This window comes from Neovison vison, chromosome 4 (assembly GCF_020171115.1).
Source record: "Neovison vison isolate M4711 chromosome 4, ASM_NN_V1, whole genome shotgun sequence".
In the NCBI taxonomy this organism is placed as follows: Eukaryota; Metazoa; Chordata; class Mammalia; order Carnivora; family Mustelidae; genus Neogale; species Neogale vison.
The window spans coordinates 59868699-59891231 of NC_058094.1; the positions used below are offsets into that span (position 1 = coordinate 59868699).

At 35.9% G+C, this 22533-nt stretch overlaps 1 protein-coding gene across 1 annotated transcript in view; it reads left to right on the plus strand.

The window, feature by feature from the left end:
* The window catches only part of UBE2W (ubiquitin conjugating enzyme E2 W), an 81669-nt gene extending 59772 nt beyond the window's left edge, over positions 1 to 21897 (plus strand). The window contains exons 5-6 of the mRNA XM_044245448.1: positions 2282 to 2357; positions 16446 to 21897. Coding sequence (XP_044101383.1) covers positions 2282 to 2357; positions 16446 to 16459 — 90 coding nt within the window. The 3' untranslated portion in view covers positions 16460 to 21897. The remainder of the gene's footprint in view (positions 1 to 2281; positions 2358 to 16445) is intronic.
* Positions 21898 to 22533: the final 636 nt, after the last annotated feature.

Genomic DNA, 22533 nt, shown 5'->3' on the forward strand with positions numbered 1-22533 from the left:
TTTACATTTAATGTAATGATTTACAATAAATAAATAAATATAATGACTTACTATTAAAAACTAGAAAATGACTATATTCTCCATCTCCTTTATCCTTTTCTAGTCTTCTCTCATCCCCCTCACATTTCAGTTGTCTACTACTAGTTTTTCCTGCATAGTTAGTATAAGCCTTATTACTCCATTTAAATTATTGGTAAGCTATATTATATAATATGAACTAAATTATATTTAACCAAGATAGTAATTTGGAAGCAATTCTGGCAGCATTAGTTCTGTGAAATGCAGTAAAATTCCATATATGTTTATTAGGAACCTAGTAAGTACTGTTTCTACTGTGCTTAATAAGTACTAGGTTATAAAGATGAAGAGGAAGCTTGTTTTGGAACTGAGGGGATCTAGCTCCAAATAAGCTTTTAAAAGTCTTCTAACTACCCACCAAAAACTCTTTTTTCTTTCCTTTCCTTTTCTTTTCTTTTTTTTTTTTATCTTAACATTTATATTCAAAAACTTTTTTAAAACAGGCGAATTTTATTCTGTGGTCAATGTGGTTCTGTGAGTTCACTTAAATATTTGACTTGAATACAAATTTTAATTTTTAGTATAAGTATTTGCGAACTTTGATTTATTCATAATTCTTTGATTCCAATTTTCATTTTCGTAGTCAGGGATGTTTCCCTCAATTGAAGACACTTAAATCCATCATGTCAGGTAGATTTCAGTAGATTAAAAATAATTTCTGATATTGAGAAGTCTTTCAGTAATCTACCATATATTATTCATGCCCTTATAATACAGATAGTCCAAACTTTCTAGCTTGTATTCCATTCCTAAAACAATTTTGGTAATCTATCATTTTATATAGAACCAAATCTATATAAGAACCAAATCTCTGTGATCTCTTACCAGTTTGGTTATATTCTTAAGCACATAGAATGAGTGGTTTTTTCTTCCTTAATTTTTTTTTTTAAGATTGGTTGTTGGTTTTGTTTTGTTTGTTTTTGAAGATTGGGTTCTAACCAGTATACAGAGAAAATGAATTTATGAAGTTATTTGTTACAGTGGTAGCAATTTATTCCACATTAACACAGATCATGACTTGCAGGACAAACAGCAACAGATGATCTATTCTTTGAAGTCGTCAGGCATCTAATTTCATGATACTTTTTCAGATATTTTCTCAAACTTTATCAGCAGGGTAATCTTTGGGTAGTTTAACATAAGCTCTATTCTTCCCTTTTCTTAAGTTACTCTTAATATTAACTTGTAAGGGCATTATTAGGCTCAATTAAGATCAGAGTTCTGTACGTAAGTTGTAGAAGTGCCAGGTAGACTGCCTGTTTCCCTACCTGCTGTCTAGGCAGTCCTACTCACTATTGGTTTTTGGTTGGACCTATCTACTAACTTATCTACTAACCTGTGCTCAGTAGCTTTAATACAAATTTGACGTGTTTCCATATTTTTGTAGAGACTCACAGTATTTCTTTCTTTCTTTTTTTTTTTATTATTACTTACTTGATAGACAGAGATCACAAGTAGTCAGAGAGGCAGGCAGGGAGAGAGAGGAAGAAGCAGGCTTCCTGCTGAGCAGAGAGCCCCATGCGGGGCTTGATCCCAGGATCCTGGGATCATGACCTGAGCTGAAGGCAGAGGCTTTAACCTACTGAGCCACTCAGGCTTCCCGACTCACAGTATTTCTCATGTCTGGTCAGTCCAACAGTTTTCAGGAAAATTCCCGTCCAAAATTTGTCTTGTTTTGGCATCACTATTTCTGCTGTAGCTCCCTTGCAGAGCTGCCATATGTATGTAATATTGTGCTAGTTGGGCATATATATGGCAGAAATGCCAAGATAGCTTTTTCCCCTTTTTCCTCATATATTGTTTGCAAACTGAATCCTTTGGTCTGTCCTTGGTGATGTTTACCTTACTGGAGGTTTATAAGTTGCTATTAATTTCTCAGACAAACTGAGTTTAGATAGACTTTTCTGGTTTTTAATTAGATAAAATAAATGGAACCAAAATTCCTTAAAACCTAATGCTGCCACTTTGGGTTAATAGTCATTCTCTAGTAATCCCACTGGAACCTAATCCAAATCACACATACATGCCCCTGTTTTTATTTATTTTTTAAGTTTCAGTGTCAAGAGTCTACTTTTCCTGGAATATATTATTTCAGTTGCGCCACATCAGCATTTATATTGTTTTTAGACAATGTAATAATTCTGCTAAATTTTTCCTCCATTTTACAACTTCTCTTATCTATTTAAACTCCTTTTGGTTTCAGAGACGACCACCAGATAATTCTTTTTATGTTCGAACATGTAACAAGAATCCAAAGAAAACAAAATGGTGGTATCATGGTAAGCACAGTTTTATTTTAGAATAATAACTTCATAGCATTTTGGTTTGAAGGATTATATATCTGTTTGCTTGCAGTAGAGAAAGGAATATATAACTAATGTAGTTTTGTAATATGGAGAAGAGTCTTTAAAATGTGAAGCCATTTAAAGGATATGTTGGACTAGATTTTTAATTGAGCACATAAAATCATGGCTACCATACAAGTAAAATCTAAAATTGCTTTAACATTCTGAAATGCTACCACTTTATTACTTAAAAAAGGGTCCTTAATAATCTCCAGATGGAAATAGTTATTGGGAAACCTATTACTTGAAATAGAAATTTTGATGTCTTTCGAAATTACTCTGGTACTATACTTAGTGGCAGGAGGGGGATCACATTGTGAGAGATGGCCCATTTAATTAAAGAAAGCTCTTCCTATACTAATAGTCCTCAAAAATTTGTGTTTTCTTCTGACTGTAGCTATATGAGTACAGTATTCTCGCTAATGTTATTTTATTGTTTTTGTTGGGAGAGTGCCAATAGCTTTATAATTGAAAACTGCAAGCATCTTTTCTAAACTGACCTCACTGCCTCCTTAAAGAGGTGTATTTGAAATTCAAAACAAAATTTTATATTCCTCAATGTCCTTTTTGAAGTGCGTGAACAGAAACTATCCCCTGTGATTTTTGTATTAATAAGAGCATTTCCCTTATTTTTCTTTTATAAATGTTATTCTAATAAGAAATTAGAATTGACAGAGCTAATTTATAGGAATATGGCCTTCCCCCCCTTACCTTTCTATCCTTTGTGAAATTTGTTAACTGAGTTAGTTTGAGTCATTTAACAACTTCTTAAATCATAAGAGTTCTGTTAGGTGTTGATTACTGATGATTAGAATCAACATAGCACTACATCAGCAGTTACAAGTTAGAAAACACAGTGAAAGAATGCCATTTTTGAGAGCCAACAGACATTCCAGCTAATGTTAATGACAACTATAGATGATCTAGAAGAAAAATGACGAAACCTGGAAGAGCTATGAAAAAATAAAAATATTTGATGACAAACCAGTATTATAGAAAAATGTATAGTCTTTACAAATTACAGGTTTAATATAACTTAGTAAAATTCCAGTGGAATGATGGGGTGGGTGTTTCAAAGTTTGGGGAAGACGAATAGGCAAGAAGAGCCATTTGGATTTTGAACTAAAGGATAATGAAGGAGAATTGGTCTACCAGATACCAAAACATAAATGCAAGAGTAGACATCAAAATAGAATTAATTTCTATTTGTATTTCTATTTCTATTTCTTATATGTAAGATTTGAATATATAATCAGTTGGATGTCACAAAACCAATGAGGAAAAGACTATTTAGTAAGTAATCCTGTTAGGAACTTGGTAATCATCTTGGGAAAAAAATATTTAAATTTTTACTTCATATGTAAACTCTTCTTGTGGATTGAAATTTTTTTTTAAGAAAACAAAAAAAATGTAATTTTTTTTTTTAAAGCTGAGTATCAGTTCGGATAAAGGAAGAATTTCTGGTTAAAAGGAATCAGAAATTAAATAGTAATATGGAAATTTAAACCTTTTAGAAAACCTTTTAGAAAAATAAAAGGTTTTTATTTATTTATTTATTTTAAAGATTTTATTTATTTATTTGACAGAGGCAGCAAGAGAGGGAGCACAAGCAGGGGGAGTGGGAGAAGCAGGCCTCCTGCTAAGCAGGAAGCCCGACATGTGGCTCCATCCTAGGACCTAGGCTGAAGGGTGACACTTAACAACTGAGCCACCCAGGCACCCCTGGAAAATCTCAAAGCACAGTCAGCTTAAGGTTTAAAAATGTGAAAAACAATTATAGCTTATTAAAAATAAAGACCATTTATGAAAATTGCTTAACATAATACATACAATTAAAAGTGTAGACCAAAAAGTTCACAGTAAAGTAATTACAGATTTAGTATTTTGAAACTATTATTGAATTGCAGAGTTGAGTAAAATGAGTACAGTGCCAGAAAAGAGTAAAGGGTAGAATAAAATAGTACTCTCATATTTGCTGTTGGTATAGCAAGTTCAGCAATATTTAACAAGCTTAAATTTAAGATTCAAGGCTTTTGTCTCAGTTACCAAACTTCTGAGAATCCATCCTAAGAAAATCATCTTTAAAACAAGAAGTGTTTTATACAGTGGAATGTTCAGTGGAGCATTATAATATACTTTATTTCTTATCCCCCATGTGCTATTTTTCTGGAATGAATCCTGCACAGGCACACACAAAAACACCCTCCTGCCTCAACCAGTCCTTGCCCTGTACACCCTCTTGGGAACTCTTTCACCAAAGTCTTGCTGATTACTTTCTCTTTGAAAGAATCTAATAAACTGTATTACTGTGCCTAGAATGCTGGTTTTGTTTTAGTTTTCAAGAAATCCCCAGGTAATTCTGATGGAGCTTGTCACTTGAGAACTACTGTTTCGGGGATCCTGAGGTATAAAGGGACAGCTTTCTGTATAAAATGAATTAATAATCAGTCTTAATTCTTTCTGAGCACTGAAAGTCTACTAAAACACTTAACAAGACCTACAGCCCTTTACTTCAATTTACATTGCTGGCTTCTCATTCTTTCTCATCTTCTTGGCTTTTAGGACCAAAAACCAAACTGCCTCTTCTCTCTGTGCCCTTCTGAGGAGCCCTTCTGAAAAAAAAAAGAAAGAAAGGAAGGAAAAAAAATTGAATGTCACAGACCCTTTGGTCTTAGCATAGAAAGTTCCCAGATTTATAAAAAGTTAGGATCAATCTATCAAGAATATTGACAAACACAACTAAATAAAACATTTTTTAAAGTGTCAAAGTTCTAAAGATAGTATAGTTACTCTATTTTCAACCCAGCTTCACTAATAATAGAAAAATCCTCCATTGTCTTTTCCATAGTGTTTTTATTTTTATTTATTTATTTTTAAAAAAGATTTAATTTATTTATTTGACAGAGATCACAAGTAGGCAGAGAAGCAGGCAGAGAGAGGGGAAGGGAAGCAGGATCCCACTGAGCAGAGAGCCCGATGCAGGGCTGGATTCCAGCACCCTGGGATCATGACCTGAGCCAAAGGCAGAGGCTTCAATCCACTGAGCCACCCAGGCACCCTTCCATAGTGTTTTTAAACCACTGGAATTTTGTCTATGGCCATACCACTCTGAACGTGCCCGATGTCATCTGATCTCGGAAGCTAAGCAGGGTCGGGCCTGGTTAGTACTTGGATGGGAAACCACTGGAGTTTTCTAATAAAACTTGAGAGGAAATTGTCTTGGAGTAATGAATTTTAAAAATACATTTATTTGGGACACCTGGGTGGCTCAGTAGTTAGGTGTCTGCCTTCAGCTGGGGTCATGATCTCAGGGTCCGGGGATCGAGTCTCGCATTCGATTCCTGCTCAGTAGGGAGCCTGTCTCTCCCTCTGGGCACCCCTCCACCGCCGCTGCTTGTATGCATTCTCTTTCTTTCTCTCAAAAAAAAAAAAAAGGGGGGACGCCTGGGTGGCTCAGTTGGTTAAGCAGCTGCCTTCGGCTCAGGTCATAATCCTGGCGTCCTGGGATCGAGTCCTGCATCGGGCTCCTTGCTCGGCAGGGAGCCTGCTTCTCCCTCTGCTTCTGCCAGCCATTTTGTCTGCCTGTGCTTGCTCTCTCTCCCCCTCTCTCTGACAAATAAATAAATAAAATCTTTTTAAAAAGGGGGGGGAGGAAAAAAAAAACACATTTATTTTGAAAGTGTAACCTTCTTTACCATTCTGTCCTGCCCCGATGTTAGATAGTATATTCCTGTTTTTTCACCTTTCCTTCCTCCCTAGTAGGGAAATTTCAGAAAGATTACAATCTTTCAGGCCCTCTGATGCTCCTTTTTATAGTTGAAAGGATTTATGAGAAGTTCTTTCTCTAAGATTATTCCCAGAATTTTTCATTATGTGCTTTTGACAAGAAATGGAGAAAGGTCACATAGTGAAACTAGAAATATAAAATAAATTCTTTAAAATAAAATACACTTCATATAAGTTTTTTATAGTAGCTTTTAATCTATTAACTAAGAAATTTTTACTTTCATGACTAAAGTAGAAAAGCCTTTTAATAGTTTAAGCTATTAAATTTTCCACCTTAGCTCAGAAATACCAAGAGAGGCTTTTCAAACTAAATTACGCCCCCCCCTTTTTTAAAAGATTTTGTTTATTTATTTGAGATAGGGAAAGAGCAAGTGATGGGGAGAGACAGAAAGGGAGGGAGAAGCAGACTCCCCACTGAGCAAGGAGCCCAACATGGGGCTCAATTCCAGGATCCTGGGATCATGACCTGAGCCAAAGGCAAATCCTTAACCAACTGAGCCACCTAGGCATCCCCAAATTAGCCTCTTAATGTATAATAGTCCAGGGTTTGTGTAAAAATTCATTTTATTCAATAAACAGATTAAAAGTGTCTCCCTCCCCTCTCCCTCCAGTACAAATTAGCCATCTTAAAAGGACTGAATAATATTTCAACTAAATTATGATTATTCTGGTTCAGGTCCCAGTCCCAGGTACAGATAAATTATTTTCATTTACAGATAATTCTGTTTAAAACATCCCAGTTTATTGACTTACAGTGATTATTCATATCTCAATATGTTTTCTACTCATGCTTGGACCTTGCATATCTAAATCATTCCTCTCCCAGAATCCCCCTTTAAGTCAACAGTTTGCTCCAGGAGTGACCCTCATATGAAATCAAGCGCAGGTAATACTAGTTATACTTGGACATGATAGAGCAACTGCTCTTTCATAAAGGGGACTGGGTGTAGACAATCTTCCTTGAACTTTTCCTCCACCTTTAAAAAACTAAAGCATTTCAGCTGTGTAGCATATATTATCTTTGCCTTTATACATTTCAGAGTGAGTTATAACAATGTGAAAAATAGCTCATCTTGGCCTTATATTTGAAATTGGAAAATCTTATAAGTCATGCTAACTCATAAAGCAAAACGTGTCTGCTCTGTTTTTGATCTTTCCAGATGTCAGCTTATGTTTTTCTGTTTAGCTGCTTTAGTTCCAAAAAGATCTTCATGGATTAATCATATTCTCCTTTTTTTTTTTTTAAATTTTAAAGATTTTATTTATTTATTTGACAGAGAGAGATCACAAGTAGGTAAAGAGGCAGGCAGAGAGAGAGAGAGAGGAAAGCAGGCTTCCCACTCAGCAGAGAGCCCAGATGCGGGACTCGATCCCAGGACCCTGGGATCATGACCTGAGCCGAAGGCAGCGGCTTAACCCACTGAGCCACCCAGGCGCCCTAATCATATTCTCCTTAAAACAACAAATTATCAAGAAATATGGACTCTTGGGGCGCCTGGGTGGCTCAGTGGGTTAAAGCCTCTGCCTTCGGCTCAGGTCATGATCCCAGGGTTCTGGGATCGAGCCCTGCGTCGGGCTCTCTGCTCAGCAGGGAGCCTGCTTCCTCCTCCCTCCCTCTCTGCCTGCCTCTCTGCCTACTTGTGATCTCTATTAAAATAAATAAAATCTTTTAAAAAAAAAGAAAGAAAGAAAGAAATATGGACTCTTGTTATTTCTTAGCATCATCTAATTCTGAAAGGATTATAAGGTCAAATCAGAGTCCTGATGTGACCTGCAGACCTAAATAAAAAGATCAGAGACTGAGCAAAGTCTTGCTTGGAATTAGATGAACTCACTGAAACACTTAACATTTCAGTTTTTAGAAGCCAAGCAGAATTGTAGCCCTCAGGTACAAGCTCCATAGTCCTGTGTGGTGCTAACTGACATACTTGGGTCAACATGGGTCAGAGTGTTTCTCAGTATTTGGAATCAAAGAGGCAAGAGAGGTTTGGGCTTAGATTCGTAATGTCTGTGTGCTTCAGAGAGGGCTTCCTGGATGCAGGATGGATGCTCTATTAATGAACAACAGTAATTTGGCAATTCAGTAGATGTCCCGGTTATAGAAGAGTAGGTTTCCACTGATACACCAAAATTGAGCTGAGTGTTAAGTTCTTGGGAAAAAAGTCTCTTTCAACTTAAACTATCGTCCACATTTTTGGTATATCTTGAAAATGTAGGCCGGGGCGCCTGGATGGCGGCTCAGTGGGTTAAGGCCTCTGCCTTTGGCTCGGGTCATGATCCCAAGGTCCTGGGATTGAACCCCGCATCAGGCTCTCTGCTCAGCAGGAAGCTTGCTTCCTCCTCTCTCTTCCTGCATCTCTGCCTGCTTGTGATCTCTGTCAGTCAAATAAATAAATAAATAGATAGATAAATAAATAAATACATACATACATAAATACATACATACATTAAAAAAATTTTTTTTTAAAAAGAAAAGAAAATGTAGGCCAGTCAACTGCTACCCTACTGTTACTTGTGGTATCATACCATAGGCATTTCTGTTTGCATTTCTTCTCTTTTTCTTTTTTTTTAAGATTTTTATTGATCTGTTTGGCAGGGAGAGATTACAAGCAGGCAGAGAGGCCTGATTACAAGCAGGCAGAGGGAGGTGGGAAGCAGGCTCCCCGCTGAGCAGAGAGCCTGACACAGGGCTCGATCCCTGGAGCTGAGCTGAAGGCAGAGGCCTAACCCACTGAGCCACCCAGGCGCCCCTGTTTGCATTTCTTTTGAACTTCTCTCTAGCTCCTATTAAAGTGTAAAAAGTTATTGATATGTGAATACATACTCCTTATTGTTACTTACTTTGAGTTTGCTATCACCCTGTTCTCCAGAATTTTATTACTTTTACAGTTTCTATTCACTAAAGGGTTAAGGTCATATCTGCCTTGGAATGCAAATATTCTGTATTGTAAATTTAGCCAGAGGCCCATATGCTTTGAAAAATCAGTTAAACACAATAGGTTTAAAAATTAAAAAATTGGGGCGCCTGGGTGGCTCACTGGGTTAAGCTGCTGCCTTCGGCTCAGGTCATGATCTCAGGGTCCTGAGATCGAGTCCCACATCGGGCTCTCTGCTCAGCGGGGAGCCTGCTTCCCTCTCTCTCTCTCTGCTGCCTCTCGTCTACTTGTGATTTCTCTCTGTCCAATAAATAAATAAAATCTTTAATAAAAATTTTTTTTTTTAAATTAACAAAGGGAACTAACCAAAATAGGTATTTGAATAGACAACTCATTTCAGCATACAAAGGGGCTGAGGAATTGACCTATAGTTCAGGGCTAGAATGGTCCATAGAAAACAAATGTATACAGTTTAGTACACAAATGAATGAAGGAGCGTCAAAGTTTAAAGTCATACAATAGGGCACCTGGGTGGCTCAGTGGGTTAAAGCCTCTGCCTTCTGCTCAGGTCATGATCCCAGGGTCCTGGGATCGAGCCCCGCATCGGGCTCTTTGCTCAGCAGGGAGCCTGCTTCCTCCTCTCTCTCTCTCTCTCTGCCTGCCTCTCTGCCTACTTGTAATCTCTGTCAAATAAATTTAAAAAAAAAAACACTAAAAAACAAAAATTAAAAAAATAAAAATAAAATCATACAATAGACATAATTGCACTTGAAAAAGATAAAAAGTATCTTTTTATGGGACCATAAAAATACTTCAATAAGATAGATAATAGAATTCATTAATAATACAATCCATCTGTTTCCTAGCATCCAGATTAAACGTACACAACTTGGTTTCATAAGTGATTGCTTTCCACAGATGGCAGTACTGATCTAGTTCCTGAAGCATTTTCCTTAACGTGATACAGAATTGAGCAGTATAGCTTAAGACTATAATTGAGTATTGGCTTCAGAAGACTAGGCTTACAGGAAATAGATTGGCATGATGTTTAGTTGTTACATCCAATAAACTGTTAAGTTTATAAATTTGGGGAGGAGTAGAGAATATCTTCTTATTTTACAAAACTGTAGACTATTCTGGTTCCATTCAGCTGGAACATTTACTATAGAATTCTGAGGATTATAAGGTGATAGGAACAGTCATCTCAGACTAGTATTAACGAAATTTCTTCCTGCCTTATAGCTGTCCATAGAATTACCTAATTATTTGTGAACTTTTTCTTACATTTGCAGTACCTTTTAGGATTAGAGAATCACTTTCTAAATTTCTAATTCCAGATTTTACTCAGTCTAACAGGTTTTTTTCCTTTTATTTCTTGCTGGATAACAATTCTGTTGTCTTCTGTGGAATCTTTCTTAGTTGATTCATAAAAGCAAACAAACAAAAAAACCTTTAATTCCTAAAACTGTTGAGATACAAACCTGTGTGTAAAGATTTAGTTTAGGGACGCCTGGGTGGCTCAGTTGGTTGAGCAGCTGCCTTTGGCTCAAGACATGATCCCAGCGTCCTCGGGTTGAGTCCCACATCGGGCTCCTTGCTCATCAGGGAGCCTGCTTCTCCCTCTGCCTCTGCCTGCCACTCTGTCTGCCTGTGCTCACTCTCTTTGACAAATAAATAAATAAAATCTTTTTTTTAAAAAAAAAGATTTAGTTTAGTTTTGTTTTGTTTTTAAGATTTTATTTATGGGATGCCTGGGTGGCTCAGTTGGTTAAGTGCCCGCGTTTGGCTCAGGTCATGATCCCAGAGTCCCAGGATCCAGTCCCACATTGGGTAGGCTCCCAGCTCAGTGGGGAGCCTGCTTCTCCCTCAGCCTGCTGCTCTCCCTGCTTGTGCTCACTCACTCTTTCTCTCTCTCTGACAAATAAATAAAATCTTTTTAAAAATTCATTAAAAAATATTTTATTTATTTGAAAAAAGAGAATGAGAGAGAGAGCACAAGAGGAGGGAAGGGAAAAGGGAGAAGCAGACTCCCCGATGAGCAGGGAGCCCCTATGCGGGACTTGATCCCAGGACTCCAGGATCATGACCGGAACCTAAGGTAGTCGCTTAACCAACTGAACCACCCAAGTGCTCCAAAGATTTAGTTTTGTCTTGGAAGTGAAATCCTACTTCATATCTACTGACTTACTACTGTGTTCCTTAGCTTCTGGTCTTTAGTCTTTGGGAATATCCAGGGAGATAGTCTCCAATATAATGTGATGGTTGTGAAGTCCATTAAAATGTGATAGGTTTTATGCTCTGGGGAAAACTAATTGACCTTCTTCTAATGTAGTTCTCTCTCACTCATATTTCCCAAGTCAGTGAAGTTAGCCATGATAGATGTCATCTCTTTGGAACTGGTTATTTGTATATTATATTTGAGGGTATACTTTTAATAAGGGCTTCTCCAGTTCCAGAAAAAAAATTTAAATGGTTAACCTGAGATTTTTTCTTCAGGCCTTCATCTTGCTACAAATATTTAGTCAAGAGGTTATAAATATTGAGTTCTTTATTTTTTTTTTCTCAACATAACAGTATTCATTATTTTTTTTTAATATTTTTTTCCAATTTATTTATTTTCAGAAAAACAGTATTCATTATTTTTTCACCACACCCAGTGCTCCATTCGATCCGTGCCCTCTATAATACCTACCACTTGGTACCCCAACCTCCCATCCCCCCCACCACTTCAAACCCCTCAGATTGTTTTTCAGAGTCCATAGTCTCTCATGATTCACCTCCCGTCCAATTTCCCCCAACTCTCTTCTCCTCTCTTAACTCCCCATGTCCTCCCTGCTATTTGTTATGCTCCACAAATAAGTGAAACCATATGATAATTGGCTCTCTCTGCTTGACTTATTTCACTCAGCATAATCTCTTCCAGTCCCGTCCATGTTGCTACAAAAGTTGGGTATTCATCCTTTCTGATGGAGGCATAATACTCCATAGTGTATATGGACCACATTTTCCTTATCCATTCGTCCTTTGAAGGGCATCTTGGTTCTTTCCATAGTTTGGCGACCGTGGCCATTGCTGCTATAAATATTGGGGTACAGATGGCCCTTCTTTTCACGACATCTGTATCTTTGGGGTAAATACCCAGGAGTGCAATTGCAGGGTCATAGGGAAGTTCTATTTTTAATTTCTTTTTTTTTTTTTAAAGATTTTATTTATTTATTTGACAGAAATCACAAGTAGGCAGAGAGAGAGAGAGGGAAGCAGGCTCCCTGCTGAGCAGAGAGCCCGATGCGGGACTCGTTCCCAGGACTCTGAGATCATGACCTGAGCCAAAGGCAGCGGCTTAACCCACTGAGCCACCCAGGCGCCCTATTTTTAATTTCTTGAGGAATCTCCACACTGTTCTCCAAAGAGCCTGCACCAACTTGCATTCCCACCAACAGTGTAAGAAGGTTCCCCTTTCTCCACATCCCCTCCAACACATGTTGTTTCCTGTCTTGTTAATTTTGGCCATTCTAACTGGTGTAGGGTGATAACTCAATGTGGTTTTAATTTGAATCTCCCTGAGGGCTAGTGATGATGAACATTTTTTCATGTGTCTGATAGCCATTTGTATGTCTTCATTGGAGAAGTGTCTGTTCATATTTTCTGCCCATTTTTTTATATAATTGCCTGTTTTGTGCATGTTGCGTTTGAGGAGTTCTTTATAGATCCTGGATATTAACCTTTTGTCTGTACTGTCATTTGCAAATATCTTCTCCCATTCCATGGGTTGCCTCTTTGTTTTTTTGACTGTTTCCTTTGCTGTGCAGAAGCTTTTGATTTTGATGAAGTCCCAAAAGTTTATTTTCGCTTTTGTTTCCTTTGCCTTTGGAGACATATCTTGAAAGAAGTTGCTGTGACTGATATCGAAGAGATTACTGCCTATGTTTTTCCTCTAGGATTCTGATGGATTCCTGTCTCACGTTGAGGCCTTTTATCCATTTTGAGTTTATCTTCGTGTACGGTGTAAGAGAATAGTCGAGTTTCATTCTTCTACATACAGCTGTCCAGTTTTCCCAGCACCATTTATTGAAGAGACTGTCTTTTTTCCACTGTATATTTTTTCCTGTTTTGTTGAAGATTAATTGACCATAGAGTTGAGGGTCCATATCTGGGCTCTCTACTGTGTTTCACTGGTCTATGTGTCTGTTTTTATGCCAGTAGCATGCTGTCTTGGTGATCACAGCTTTGTAATAAAGCTTGAAATCAGGTAACGTGATGCCCCCAGTTTTATTTTTGTTTTTCAACATTTCCTTAGCGATTTGGGGTCTCTTCTGATTCCATACAAATTTTTGGATTATTTGCTCCAGCTGTTTGAAGAATACTGGTGGAATTTTGATCGAAATAGCATTAAAAGTATAGATTGCTCTAGGTAGTATAGACATTTTAACCATGTTTATTCTTCCGATCCAAGAGCATGGAAGGGTCTTCCTATCTTTTTGTGTCTTCTTCAGTTTCCTTCATGAGTGCTCTGTAGTTCCTCGAGTACAGATCCTTTACCTCTTTGGTTAGGTTTATTCCCAGGTATCTTGTGGTTCTTGGTGCTATAGTAAATGGAATCGATTCTCTAATTTCCCTTTCTGTATTTTCATAGCCACTGATTTCTGCACATTGACTTTGTATCCTGCTACGTTGCTGAATTGCTGTATGAGTTCTAGTGGTTTGGGGGTGGAGTCTTTTGGGTTTTCCATATAAAGAATCATGTCATCTGCGAAGAGAGAGAGTTTGACTTCTTCATTACCAATTTGGATACCTTTTATTTCTCTCTGTTGTCTGATTGCTGTTGCTAGGACTTCTAATACTATGTTGAACAAGAGTGGTGAAAGTGGGCATCCTTGTCTTGTTCCTGATCTCAACGGGAAGGCTGCAAGCTTTTTCCCATTGAGGATGATATTTGCTGTGGGTCTTTCATAGACAGCATTTATGAAGTTCAGGAATGTTCCCTCTATCCCTATACTTTGAAGCGTTTTAATCAGGAATGGATGCTGTATTTGTCAAATGCTTTTTCTGCATCAATTGAGAGGACCATGTGGTTCTTCTCTCTTCTCTTATTAATTTGTTCTGTCGCATTGATTGATTTGCAAATGTTGAACCATCCTTGTAGCCCAGGGATGAATCCCACCTGGTCATGGTGGATAATCTTTTTAATGTGCTGTTGGATCCCGTTTGCTAGGTAGGATCTTGTAGAGAATTTTAGCATCCATATTCATCAGTGATATTGGTCTGAAATTCTCCTTTTTGGTAGGGTCTTTGCCTGGTTTGGGGATCAGGGGATGCTGGCTTCATAGAAAGAGTCTGGAAGTTTTCCTTCTGCTTCAATTTTTTGAAACAGCTTCAGGAGAATAGGTGTTATTTCTTCTTTGAAAGTTTGGTAGAATTCCCCAGGGAATCTGTCAGTTCCTGGGCTCTTGTTTGTTGGGAGGTTTTTGATCACTGCTTCAATCTTGTTACTAGTTACTTCAATTTTGGGAGTTTATAGTTTTCCAGGAATGCATCCATTTCATCAAGGTTGCTAAGCTTATTGGCATATAACTGTTGATAATAACTTCTTTTTTTTATTTTTATTTTATTTATTTATTTTTTAAAGATTTTATTTATTTATTTGACAGAGAGAGATTACAAGTAGGCAGAGAGGCAGGCAGAGAGAGAGAGGAGGAAGCAGGCTCCCTGCTGAGCAGAGAGCCCGAAGCGGGAATCGATCCCAGGACCCTGGGATCATGACCTGAGCCGAAGGCAGCGGCTTAACCCACTGAGCCACCCAGGCGCCCCCCCCCCCCCTTTTTTTTTAAACATCTAATCCAAGGTAGCGATTGGGCTAGGGAGAATAGCTTTATATGGATTTCTTAATCATTTTGTTGGATTGTAGCACATTCTACAGCACTTACTATACTGGGGTTCTTCAGAATGAACAACCTGATGGAAATACATTTATGTTGTAGTCTATCAAAGATGATATACCTTTTGGAGATAAGATCTTATTATTGGTGATTAATTAGGTACATGATGTTCAGGTTGAATTTTGTCTCACTTTTCTTACTGTATACATTGTCATGTGGTAGAATACTTAAGGTTTGACTTATTAGGTAGAATTTAGTGCCATCTCTTAGCTTAGAGGTCTGTGTGATTAGTTTTATTATTTTTTTTCAAGGACCCTGGAGTTATAAATTACTCCGTTGGAAGAGTGATGTTTTAAGGACCCTCTTTACATTCTTAAGTTTGTTCTGCATCCATGGCATCCGTATCTCCTTGTTGTTCCAAGTTCCATAGTAATTTAAGAAACAGATACTTCTGTGTGACACTTAGAAGCTATAGGCTATCCGCTTATTTCCTTCTTAAAGATATTTTCTTTAAAGATTTCTGATGATGTATTTTAAAAATCTAGTATATTTCACCCTTTAGATTGGCATTAAAATATACAGTAGTATTCTATGAGTTTGCCCAGTATAGAAATCAGATTTACTGGTTTTTAGTTCTCATTGAGTCATTGGAGATGGGGATTTTTTTATTAACAGTGTATGGATCCTAAGGTAGAATAGTTTGTAAAATATTTTGGCCAGTTTTTCAGCAGTGCTCTCCTTGAGAGCTTTCACAACTCTTGGGTAGTTGCCATTGGTCTGTCTTCCTTCTAAAGCTGCTTTCTGAAGAGTAACCAGTCCTCAAAATAAATTCTTCAGATATGTCTTGTGAAATAATTTTGTGAAATAAGTTAGGAACTCCACAGTCTTACATAATGTGTTGAGGTTATCAGAAGGCATTATTAAATCTGTGAGGTGTTTTTTTTTTAATGGCCTCGTTTGTATATGTATCTATATTTGCTAGAAATGTTATTAATTTATCTTTAGAAAATACACTTAAACCTTAACAGTGTATTAATTAATTTGGTAATTGTGCCTCATTTGTGAAGTTATTTCCTTTATAAAGACAAAACATGGATTATCCTGTGTTAAATACTGTGACATTGTTCATCAGGAGTTTACTTCCTATCTCATTACAACTTAAAATTGGTGCCCATAAAAGAACTCTTTGTGACTGATAAATCCTTAATATGTGCTAACATAATCAATTTATTATTTTAAATAGAACTAACATACTGGTGCATCATTTAAGACTTGTGTGAACTACTGTTTCTGTGAAAGAATGGAACTTGATTTGTTATTATATAATTGAACACAAATGGGACTTTTTATTTGTAAAGATTGGGGGAAGCAAGTCAGACATGTAAACCATGTTCTTGAAATTATTTCTGTTAGACTAACTTGTATGGATTTTACTTATGCATGTTTGACTTTTTTAATTGTCTTTTTCTCTCCTTTTCTTAAAGATGATACTTGTTGATGCCACTGTTATCATCCTCCTAGCAGAAGATAGTCCTACTGAGAAAATGAGCACTTTGATCATTCAGTCTTTGAACTTTAACCTTTGACTGGAAGTGACCTATAGGCAATGAAGACTACTTCCTTTTACTGCATTTTTACTCGTGTGCATTCTGGGCGCATGTTGATCGCTGGTTCAGTCCAGGCAACTGACATGCTTTTATTAATCATACAGTATTAATGCAGGTGTCAGGAAATGTCAATATAATTCCATTTTTTATTTTTATTTTTTTAAGCTTTTGGAAAAGTTCCAGGTCCTCATGTATTGTGCAATAACAATGACTTCCTTGGCGGTTTTGGGACGTTCATTGCCGGCAATGGACGTTAAACAGGAAAAATTTTCATTAACTCCTGCCACCCAATAATTAATGCATGATAGGGCCTATGAAATGAACTTACTGGTTATAATGGGATTATAAATAAAGTGAGGGATCCAACATTACTTTGAAAGTCACCCCAACTGTTTATATTTGGATTCTATGCACTGTGATCCTAAGGTTTAACAGCATGAATTAACATGCGTCTTTAAAGGACTGTAATGAAAGATCATTGCGTATTTATTGAATTGTTTATATCTGCTGTCAAATTGTTTTGACATGGAAGGTTTTCAAGTAACATTGGCAGAGAGGTACAATATTGTTTATCCCTATGGTGAAAATAAATTCATTTGTTGTATATAGTTCCTCAATCTCTGGAGTAAAGGTATGAGTAAATCTAGGGTATGAACGGTTGAATCAAGGCTTGATCTTGGAAGTAAGAACAATGGCAGTGAGGATGAAACTGCTGCAGTCCTTAATTGGGGCTTGTTTGTACAGTAACAATTTTTCCAAGTAGATTACACTCTGTTACTTCCTGCTAGCCATCAGCATGAGCCCTACTGCCTAAACACTATTTCATTTATTTATGTTTGAAAAATCCATAAAGAGTTTTCATTTGCAATTTTGTTTCTTTTGTTATGTTTTAAGTCAAGTTTGAATGTTACAGTACTTCAATTGAAAAGCTTTTGTCAAGTTTTTTCTTGTAATTTTTTCTTTACTTGTAAGTATCATTTTGTCCTTTAATCCTGTACCCTAAAATAAGAAATACATTTTGGACAGAGGCTTAATGTTTTAACAAAAGAGTGTGGACATTTTTATTTTAAAATTTAGGCAAAAGTACACTCTAGAATGGTATGTTTGCTTATTTGTCTCACATAACCGTACAGTTTTTCCTGGAGGGATTTGTTTTATTTTGTTTTCTTGTTGTTGAAAAGACTTTGCTTACAGCTAGATAAAATTTTTCTATAGAAAAAAAAAATTGTTGAAACGTCCAATTCTCAGTACCATGTAAGTTAATGATATTGCAACTAGGTTCTCTTTTTAAAAAGCAATTATGTATTTTATAAATTACCTTTTCACATATGCAAAAATCTGTTTCTACTACAATGTTATTTTTACTAATGCCTGTTGTTGCACTCTTTTTGACATATCCTGCAGTGAATAAATATATGAATCAATTTGGGCTTAAAAATAAAGGCCAATTGGCTGAAAGGTTTGAAGTATGTACCCCAGCAAAACATCCAATCAATAATTGGCAAGGAATATTTTCAAAATTGTTTTTAATCTCTGTATAGATGACATTTTGTAGCTTTGTACATGTTGTTAATTAAGGGCATATAATTTTACACTCAAAGTATAATTGCTGAACTCAGGGGTGGGTAGACTTCAAAAATATGTCTGCTGTAGAAATAACTTGAAAAAAAAAATTAAAACTATGGCCAGCCACCAAATTGTGGATACTGTTTATACTATAGTTAGCAACTAACACTTTTTAAAATTAAACACATTTTTTTGTTCTTTCTTGACTAGATACACGTAAGTTCTCATAATAGTCTATCAGTCTTATCATTTGGCCTGTTTAACTAAGACAGAAAATGTTTTTTGGGATGCTTTGAGCTACTCTTAATTTTTAACTGCTTTTTAATATGAAATCTGCAGCGGCAAATTATGTATTTTACACATCTGCTCCAAACTACTGATTGACTTGATCATTTTCAGGGGTGGGGGTGGGGGATCTTTCTCCGTACTGCTGGTCCACTTACTAAAATTCTTTTATAAAGAAATGACCTGTGACATTTAGTCACCAAAGGAATTAATATACCAGGTCAAAGATTAATAGTACTGTCCTGTAGATTAATAGGTCTTATATAGCCTCATTTGAGTTTTTTAAAATAAAAGAAGCAGTATTTTAACATACCTCTTTCTCTACATAGAGATACCATAAAATAAAGTAGAGGAAAGTAAAGGAAACCAAATAAATTCAGTACATTTTATGGTTTAAAGAGAAGATAAGATGAAATACCCTAAAATATAGGAATACCAACCATTCAGAATTTGCAATAAGATAACACCTTAATCATTGCAGTACTCCCTTGAACTTAGGAATTATTGGAAACTCCTTTGCACTTAGATTTAATTAAGTTAATTTTAAATGTAAGTTACATTATTAAAAGACATAAGACGTTTACCTAAGTCATTGCTCTAGAGAGGGCATTTAATGGCTTTGTAATAATAAAAAGAATATTTCTCTGTAATGTGTTATTGAACAACAACCAGAATACCAAGAAAATGTACATAGGATTATGCTACTTCCCTCTTTCCTTGCTCCATGGGGCACTACCTGCTGCATAGGCCTACAGAATTATACTTTCATATTTAGACAATGTGTACTCTCTATTTATTTATTTATTTATTTATTTTAAGGCCATTCTTCTGGTTTGCCAAATTCTATTAAGACAGTGATACATTCATTTCCTTATTTTGCATGCTTAGATCATGAACTTGGTGCCCTCTCAAAAAAATATATTATGTGAAGTAGGTATCGATGCCATAGATTTTAAAGAAAGAAATGGTTTTCAGTTTTTTTAAGATAAATTTTTTAAAATAAATTTTATGGCTGTTCTCTTAAGGAATTTAATATTCACCTCTAAAGGACTTAACTTGTAGTGGATGAATTCCTCCTTTTAGCTAGCAGGGAAATAAAGCTTTTTTTAATCCCCAAAAGAAAATGCTAAAATAGCTTTTATATACCGTTCATCTGGAGAAAGATCTTAATCCTTATTGTTTTGACTAGGTATATAAATATTTGGTATAAAGTAACTAGGATAGTTTTATTAGTTTTTCCCTTCTGAAATTTTAAATATATGCAAATATATATCATTAGATTCCTGTGGCAAATAATAATTTCTTCAGATTTTAAAACAGGTATCTAGTGACTGCTTAATTATTTCCAGATTGCATCAAAGATGAATTGACAAATAATGGAAATGAGTAGTGATATGCAAATGGTATGTAACCACATATTACTTGTTTCTGGTAATCAAGTCTTATTTTTTAAAAAGCCTATTGTTTTTGAGAATTGAGATATTTAAAACTTGTTAAAGCTTCTTCCTAAAAATAGATGAGAAGAGGAGGTACTGTGTGTTCAGAAGTTTTTTAAATAAAGAATTCAGTGTCACTAGTTCTAAGCCTTTATGGTTACTGCTGCTTATATTTCTCAATCTCACTTTTATTTAGTTTTTTGTACAATTTTAGCTGAATGCTTAGGATTTATTAAGTGTATATAAATTGGTTTCAAAAAGAACTGAGGCTTTCCCATATCTTTTCTGCAGATTCACTGTTACAAAATCAGCTACTGCATGATTCTGTGTTATGCTAATGCCTTTGCATGATTAAGGTCTGTGAAGGTGTCTCTTAGTCTGCACCCCTTGGCCCTAATCCTCTTTGCAGTCTTTTGTTTGTTTTTATCTCTTTCATTTTTCTTTCTTCCTTTCTCTTCAGAGATGTCCAATATGTCAGTCTTCAGCAGTTTTCCTCTCTCCTTCCTTACCTCTCTTCCTGCCTTCCTCCCTTTCTTCCCCTTTCCTTTTCTTGAGGTTAGGGAATCCAAAAAAGGAAGATTAGTGAAATTACATCAGAATTTTTTCTTTAAAAAGATTCCTTCCTACAAATAAAATACATAAAGTCTCTGATACCTTATTTCAGTTCATCAGTATGTGGCTAAATTTGTTGAATAATTGCTTAATAAATGAGCTGTTAACTAGTAATTTAGTTCCTAAATACTAATATTGAGGGCGTTTGGTTTACTTTTGGATGGTGACTCTCGCAAAGCCTAACTATTGCCCAAATGAATTAAATTATTTGTTTTGGTAAAAGTGTTTCTCCATTTAAGTTTCTAAGCCATTTTGAGATTTGGAACATTTTTTTTTAATAATTTGTGGGAGACTTTTGTTTTCTCAGCATGAACTGAGAAAGGCTTGTATGCATCATTATCATTAGAGGCCTATGGAGTCTAAACATGTACTTCAGACTTAGACCTTTATCCTTAAAGTTGAAGTTCTGCTCCTGACTATGGTCCTGTAATTGAGGTGTGTATTGGATTTTAATTCTCGTCTATGGCCATACCACCCTGAACGCGCCCGATCTCGTCTGTACTTGGAAGCTAAGCAGGGTCGGGCCTGGTTAGTACTTGGATGGATTTTAATTCTCAAATGGTAATTGGGCCTTACATTTAGGGATAAATCTCCAGAATGGTTACATGAATGTCTTTTTTTATGAAAATTTTTTTTATAAAACATTGTAATATCTGAAGACATTTTGAATATGTGGAAGGAATGCCTGAATAGAAGCTGGTATATTTTAAACATGCGTAAAGAACTAATTGAGCAAGTTGAGTGCAGTTGACAGTGAAAAAGAGAACAGTTTCTTGATGCATACATCGTCAGGGTTTTGTGAAAGTTTGCTTCTGCAGTCATTCTAAGCTGCTTTCTCAAAGGCAAAGCATGGTTCTGGGCTTTGGCTTATTAGTTGTGATATCACTTGTCAAATTTAGCGGTTAATGGAAAGATTGCATAATCCCACCTCTCTTAATTTTAAAGCGGAAACAAGTTGAGTAAGGAATGTGGTTGATAGAAACCGTGAAAATCAAGTCTCTTCATAGTTAACCACAGATTATTTATATAAATATTGATTATCAGGCTCGGGGTAAAATAATTATTTGAAAATATTAGTATATCAGTTATCTATAGCCAAGAATTAAGTCAATGTTCAAGTTAAAATGGGTTTGTTGGTTTTAGTTAGTACCATTTTTCTCTCAATATTCAGAAATACGATTGTGCATTTTATTAATAGGAATGGAAGCTCATGCTTGAGGTTTTGAATAGGGTGGATGTATATATATTTTATAATTCAAGTTGTAAAATATGTAAAGCTACTGCTTTTTGAATAGAATATAAATGTTAAGACAAATCTATATATTATATATTTTTAAATACATGTATCAAACTTTTGTTAGTTGAATATAAATTACATTGTGTGCTTTATGGAATTCAGTAACTTTTAATAATAAAGCAGTTGTCATTGATTTATTTTATGTAGACTTGAATATTAAATTGAATAGATATTAAATCTCTTTGTAGTTTATAATGTAAAAATTTACTTATGTACTAGTTTCTCTTTACAAAGGACTGTGATCTACAAAGGATTGTGGAAACAGTAAAATGCCCATTTCCAAAGATAAGTGCAACAAAATGAAGATAGTCACTAAAGCACTTAGGTATTTAACAGATAATGTTTACTTAGTAGTGTAGCCTACTGTGTCTTAGTGGTTCTTCATGCTTTAATTAATGAAATCCTGAGTAAAAGGTGGGTGTTTTCAGAAAAGGTGGAAATTGAGACTCGGGCACTTGCTTAGAGTTACCATGAGTCTGATGTTGCTGAGCTTTAAGTTGTATGATTCCTAAGGATATACTGTAGAGAACTTTGGGATGCTTTCCTGAATATCCACACAGATCAAATAACTTACTTAGATGAGTGACTCCGGAAGCTATGAGAAGAGAAAAGGAGATAAGGAGAAGAAGGGGTATCTCTCTGCATCTCTGTTATTCATAGCAGGAAGAAATTTAATATTCTCTGCTGATTTCTAGGTTTTCTATTCACGGGGCATGTGCATGCCCAGGAGCACCTTACTCCTCACTGGGGCAGCTATGCTATCATAAAA